Source organism: Vitis vinifera, chromosome 13 (assembly GCF_030704535.1).
Source record: "Vitis vinifera cultivar Pinot Noir 40024 chromosome 13, ASM3070453v1".
Taxonomy (NCBI): Eukaryota; Viridiplantae; Streptophyta; class Magnoliopsida; order Vitales; family Vitaceae; genus Vitis; species Vitis vinifera.
The window spans coordinates 9,259,122-9,266,185 of NC_081817.1; the positions used below are offsets into that span (position 1 = coordinate 9,259,122).

At 37.6% G+C, this 7,064-nt stretch overlaps 1 protein-coding gene across 3 annotated transcripts; it reads right to left on the bottom strand.

The window, feature by feature from the left end:
• Positions 1–696: 696 nt before the first annotated feature.
• Positions 697–6,657, bottom strand: LOC100266152 (uncharacterized). Of its 3 annotated transcripts, none has more exons than XM_010660430.3 (4): positions 5,296–6,657; positions 3,421–4,755; positions 2,182–2,296; positions 697–1,193 (listed from the first exon to the last, which is right to left on the bottom strand). In XM_010660430.3, the coding sequence occupies exons 1-4, from the start codon at positions 6,094–6,096 to the stop codon at positions 1,135–1,137; spliced, it is 2,310 nt and encodes a 769-aa protein (XP_010658732.1). In that variant the 5' UTR covers positions 6,097–6,657; the 3' UTR covers positions 697–1,134. The 3 variants fall into 3 exon arrangements, with proteins under 3 accessions (XP_010658732.1, XP_002265036.2, XP_010658733.1); XM_002265000.5 differs by having other exon boundaries at positions 697–1,182; positions 5,296–6,656; XM_010660431.3 differs by lacking the exons at positions 697–1,193; positions 2,182–2,296 and adding an exon at positions 2,526–2,763 and having other exon boundaries at positions 5,296–6,656.
• Positions 6,658–7,064: the final 407 nt, after the last annotated feature.

Here is a 7,064-nt window from a genome sequence, read left to right on the forward strand (position 1 = left end):
AAAAAATGATGAGGAAAAAAAAATATAAAGAAAATTAATTTTCTCATGCCTTATTTTACCATAAAATATACCCCATATATATTCAAATTATTTAATTTTTACATAGAAAATTTATAATAATTAAAATGATTTTGACATTCAAAAAACTATTAAAAACAGAAAATGAGGTTTTCTCATAAAACATTTTTTAATTATTTTTTGTTATTTTCACTTATTTTTAAAAAAATTATCTTAAAAATAATTATACGAACATATAAAGAAATAAAATTGGATATAAAAATTATTTTTAAAACATATTTAAAAATATTAAAAACAAACTTTTATATCAAAGAACAATTTTTAAAAATTGTTCTTAAAAATATATATTTTTTAAAGTTATTTTCGAAAACAATTAGCAAGGCCTAACATTTTAAATAATCAAATTATTTAGTATTGAAAACTGAATAATGTGATGGAATAATCTGAACATCCTCAGAACGGAGTTCTGAGAGCCCCCCGCGACCATCCACTGAGGTAAAGTGCCTTCAAAGGATAAGAACGCATTCACCACAATGAATGGAGGTTGAAGCTTAGTTTGTTTACTAGTAGTCATTACAACAGCCCAACAGAGCATGAACATCAAAACTGCATGGTAAGTTTCCCACATGCTTTGCTCCATACTAATACCTGTTAACGTCAGTCACCAGCATGCTGATATAGGCTAGAAATTTCCTGTATTTTTTTCCCTTTTTTTTTTATCAAGGAAATCAACCAATTACAGATTTGGTGTGAGGTCCTAATAATACAAGATGTACATCCAATCAAAATCTATACAAAAATTACATTACTCTTTTTCTTCTCCAAAGGCTTCAAAAAAAGCCATGAGGCTGTAATTCCCCCCTCCCTGTTATTAATAATTGGCCACTTCAATTAGCATCAAGACTACCTACACCTGCTACTTTTAATCAAGAAAATTAGCATCATCAGCAGCAAGAAAGGGTGATTCAGAGAGTCGTGTTGCTTCTGCAATTCTAAGTGCCATTGCGGCTCTATACGTTGCCAAATCTGCATTCTCCATAAGAGACTGAGCTCTTACACGCTTGCGAATAGCTAATTTCTCTGATCTGTCGAGTGAGACTCTGGCTTCTTGGGCTTTCAACTTGGCACTTGTTTCATCAATTGCCTTTCGTTGCGCTGCCAAGGCTGCATATCCACTGAACATGAGATACAGTTTTGTGATGAATAGAAGTGCCAAATATCAAAGTTTTGACACTTAATGAACAATGCATCAAATTACTCCATGGGTATGGTTTTGCAATAAAAAATTAAACCTACAAAACATCACAAACCTATACCCAGACCCACTATATAGGTGTGAGAGAGCAAACTCATCTGCAATGACATAGGCGCCCCTCGTCGTCAACCCAACTTTGGTGGGCTATAATATAGTAAGAAAACTAAATTTTTCCCCCTCCAAGTAAACCAAATGATTATTTTTGTACAAAGCTCAACCAAAACAAAAAAGAATCAAAACCAAGTAGCAACCTGTTAAAGATAGAAAATTAATCAAAAACCAAAAGGAACAGAATAAAAGCAAAAACTGGTCAAAGTGAAGGAAATGGCCAAAATCAGCCGAGTAGGTAATAAATCCCTCCTGATTCATGTCCTCCTCAAACAACATGCCAGAATGCAGCAAAAGTGGCAGAGCTGGTTAGATCTGCTTAAAATTGCCTTTACAGTTGTCAGCACCACAATTTTTCAAGATCATCAATTTTCTAAGATACTAAAACAGAATTTGAATAACTTTAATGAGATCCAATTCCCTAAGAAGTTTGTAGGCATGTTAAAAAAAAAAAAAAAAAAAAAGCAGAATTTGAATAACTTATAGGCCTAATAAGTTTAATGAGATCATCAATTTACCTATCAAAAAAAAAAAAAAAAAGGAACAACTCTGTTTTATCACTCATATTTCACAAGCTAAAGCATCGCCAAGAAATACAATATTAATAACAAGATGACACCATGTCTTATACAATATATTACCAACCAACAGTGAAGACTATTCATAAACAAAAATAAGTTATTTAGCTTTTAAAAATAAATTCCCAATATCTCTGTTTGTTATCTTTCCACTGGTGTCATAAACACATAAGAAGGAACATTCATAAAAGTCAAATAAGCTGCAAGCCTGAAAGCACACACCTTGCATGACATTTTGTTGTTTGCCTCTTCCAAATTTGCCCACCTGTCGGCTGAATGATCTTTTCTTACGCAGAACAGGCTTTGGAATCAGCTGAGCTTTCCTTAGGTGATGACCCTGTAGGAAGTACCATCCATGTTGATCAGCTAACTCAATGGTTAAACAGTATGAAATGTTACCACAAACCCAAAATAGCATTGTACACCTACCAAAATATTTAAAAAGAAAAATAAAATGAAAAAGAAGGGAGCAAGGAAAAAATAAAAGAGAGACCCACTTTCCAATGAGAGCAAAAAAATAAAAGAGGGGGGGTGGGGGGGGGGGGGGGGGGTGTTAAATATAAGAATTCAATTTAAAATAGCTGATAACATATATCAAAGTTCTGACTTTTGTACACATCCTGAACCTCTTTAAGATAAATAATGAAACACTTCCTTCCTAGCCTATGTTCTGTTCAGTGGGTTCACATTACCCACGTCAGAACTCATTAACTCAATGATGATGATAGAGGGTTGCTGGAGCTGGAAGCATGATTCACATATTTTAGCTCAACTTTGATTGAAGTTTTTTCTTTGAGAATATCTCTGAAAAGAAGGCAATATATCAATATATCAAAAATCTTTCAAATTCATGAACTGAGCATATCCCTTATAGCATACATAATGTAAAGCACTTCGGCAGTAAAAAAATACTTTCAGGTAATAAAAAGGTTGCACCAAATGAGGTCTAAAAGGCTTAAAAGATTCATAACATATAAAAGTTGCTAAAAGAATCATCCACTAAGTTGTATAGATAGAATTTCCAAGGAAAACTAAAGAAACAAAACAGTTCCTTACAGTAAAAGATGCTTCAACAGAATGGATGGATTCCTATCAAATGCTTAAAATCCAATGCACCAATAAAAGATTAAAGTGTAGGGCTAAATAAAAAGGGAACACATGGCATCTAAACTGGAGAGGGGGCATTTCATTTCAGATCAATGAAAACAGAAGACAATAAGACTCTTGTAAAGATAATCAGCAATCTACACATGATAGTGATCTAAAATAGGACAATCTGAGAACTCATACATAAGCACAAATATTTATATTGCCCCTACATCTAAAAACCACCAAGACACAATCCATTGCCACTGCCCAAATCAGGAGCTCATATGTGGTAAATATCCATAAAAGTGAAATAAAAATATCGTCAAATACAAATAGTGCACAGAATGAGATTTCTAAAGCATGACCCCTTACCTGGAAAACCCTAACTAGTGATCCACGTTTTCGCTTCCTTTTTTTCATCCAATAACCATACACACATGCTATGGCTTCCCTGCTACCTAGGTCCACACAAAGATCAGCAGCTCCATTCGCATCAGGGTAATCATCTGGACTACAGTACACAGCCTTCTCAAATGCATCCACCATCAATTCAAAATCCTCCTCTGAAACATGACCATGAAGATCATTCTCAGCATGAAACTCACTGTTGAGCTTCTTTAGCCACTCCTCATCTTCAGAATCCATATCATAACTTGCAGTCGTCTTTGCCATAGCTCTTGACACCTCATCATTCTTAAAAGCAATATATGTATCTGGTCGGGAAAAGGGGTCGCCCTTATAATCCCCATAGTCTGTTACTTCATGGACCCCAGGCACAGGGATGATCTTAACACTGGGAGCCTCCACATTGCGATCACAACATTCCTTATAAAGTTCCTTGAAAATCATCCAGTCCTGTCGATTGGGAAACTCTAGCTTCCAACCATCTTCACCATTCCATATCATGGCATGGGTGTGACGATTGGAAGCATACCTCATATCTTTTTCTGCCTTGTGGCTATATTTCATTGACCCATCTTTCTTGACTGCAATAAACCACTCTTTGGAAGCAGAGACTTCCAACATAACATTGGCTCCATTTTCCCTGAAACATCTGTCTGATTCCACAATCAATATATTGGCAGAGCAGCACACTGAATCTATTTCCTCTTTCACCACCACCGAGGTCGATTTCAGTTCCCTGATGTTTGTTGCAGAAGCATGCCGAGCTGACCTCCTAAGCTCCTGATTATACACTACAGAAGAAAATGGAATTCCCTTATTCCTATTGGTTATGAAATCAGAAACTAAAGCTCCATTAGATTTGTGTATGCCAACCAATGAAGGATTTCTAACTCTCCTTGACCTCTGTGAACTCCTTCTCTTCTGAATACTGCGAGAATTCACACCGTTCCTCCACTGTGCATTTCGACCAGAAAATCTAGAGGTTCCAATAGTTGGTTGTAACATCCTCCTCTTCCCAGAATTATCATTTTCCAAAGTGATTGATTTGCTTCCAAAATGATCTTTCTTGGAAGGGATGCATAACAGGTTTTCTTCGCTGTCAATAGGTTCTTCACCATTTGAACACACACTCATTGAGTTATTTACAAGAACAAATGGCAGACACCCAAATCTAAGAAGCATACTTGAATGCAAATACATAAAACAGGAGGGAACTGCAGAAAAATCCACAGAAAACAATGGTATAAACCTCCTGGCCCCAAAAATCTTGCAAATTCCAAAGCTTCTAGCACAAGGAGGATCCTGAAGGCAAAATAAAGAAAGATAAAAATTAATGACACAATAAAAAAGGATACTATCTAATGCACAGAAAAAGACCATAAAAATAAAACCATCTAATATCATAATCAAGTAGGATACGACAAAGGCTCTTAAAAACCCATAAAAATAAAGCCATTTATTGTCATAACTCATGATCGAATAAAATACTGTCTAAGGCATTGAAAACACCATAAAAGCAAAACCATCTAATTTGAGTTTTGGCATCCATGGAAATTCATCACAAATAATGGGTCATTAGAAAATAAATAATAGAACCCTTTGTTTGTTAGGGGAAAAAAAAATGAAAGCTGTCCATCAAAACTGGCACCATTCCATAGAACCCAAATTCCATCACTCCCATTTATCTTTCGAGGCCTTACTATAAATGATATGGATTTGTATTTTCCACAAACAGAATGCACTAGAGCAAAACGATTTAATCTCCATCATCAGTGGAAAGAGATAGACTCACTGGAAAACAAAATCAGAAGATTCCATTATAAGATAACAACCACCACTCACCCGCAAGAATCGAACGCCATGTGAAGAGAAAGCATCCATCATAGGCTCCCACGTCAAGAACTCATAGAGGCCCCATAATCTCACTCTGCTTCTCCGCATGTAACCCAAAATCGAATTCAAAAAACTAGTAAAACGACACCGTCCACTACGAGAAGAATCAATAACGACAGTAACCATTTCAACGCAGACATACCCTCCCTCCTCGCTCTCTTCCATCCTTTTCCTTCGCTGCTTTCGACTGAATCGGATTCCAAACCTTTTATCCTCGAACCCTCTCTTCTTCTCCGGAGAAAGCAACGATTTTGAATCCGATCTCTTCGTCCTCCTACTATAAACAATGCCCCACCGGCTATAGTCACTACCTTGATCATCTCCACACTTTCCCGCTACATTTCTCGATTCGGAAACCGCCACTTCTGCGTCCACATCATCCACTTCTTGCTTCGAATTAACCTCATGCCACCCATTCTCCTTCAACCCACCACCACCGCCGGCACCACCGCCGCCACCGCCGGAGTTGTGGAGAAGCCGGAACCAGTCGGCATCTCTAGTGAGCTTGCCCTCGCCAGAGTCTGGCCACAGCCGCCTCCCCGACCTCAAAACCCTAGCTCCACCGGCGGCACCCTTGGCCGCCGTCTTCGGCACGAACACCCTCGTGGTCCGTCGCATACCAACCGACGGCATCGCCGTGCGGCCGCGAACGGGAGCAGCAACAGCAACACGGGCCTCGATCTCCCCCGGTGACTCAGTGAGTTGACTCGCCGACTCGGTCCGGAATCCGAACTCACTGCATGTTCTCATAATCGGGCATCACATAAAGAATCGCCCAAGAATCGGCCATATCGAGACAATAACAAGAACAACAACAACAACAATAACTCTAAAAATCTAAGATCTCCTACTACACGAATCCATATACGTCAGATCTAACATTCCACGATTTTCTCCCTATAGAAAACAGATCGAAGAGTGAGAAAGCAGAGAGAAGGCGAAGAAGGGAGTTGAAGAGGGAAGTTTTCTAGGGTTTATGCCAAAAATCACTGGCGGAGAAACGAGAAAGAGAAACCACTGTAAAGACTTCTGGGAGCCGTTGGATGGGAAATGGACGGCTGGGATTAAATGAATGGCCGAAACTGGTTCGAGGGCGATTCTGAAACCTAGAGATAGAGCGAGGGGATATTTTTGGGATTCTTAACACTGTGTTTCTGGCGAAAAGACAGAAATAGTCCTGGTGCGGGCAGAGCCTTGAAGGGGAATTTAGACCGTTTGGTGGGGGGATTATGTTTATTCAGGTAGAGTGAAGATGGTAATTGTGGGTTGGAAAAGCGGCGTCAATATCTCCGAAAATTTGGAAACTCGAAGGGACTGAGCCCCAGTTTTCCATCACCAGGTTTATTTATTCTTTCCTCAATTTTCTTTTCTTTTTTCTTTTTTCTTTTTTCTTTTTCTTTTTTCTTATTCATAAAATGAAATAAATATTTATTATTACCAATAATGGCTAAACTAATACAATGATTTGACACCCTTCTTGCATGGGTATTATTCCTATATATATATTAAATGAACCAAAATCTAAAATTAATATTTTTATATCTATATTATTCGTATTTGTTAAATGACTACGATAATATGTAACTATGCTAATGTCACATCCTAACGGCTATAAGGACCACAATCCAATCATCTTTTGCCAACTCACCACAAGTTAAATGACCATCAAATATTAAATATGGGTAACTCTATTCATTAAAAAATTACCAAAAAATTTC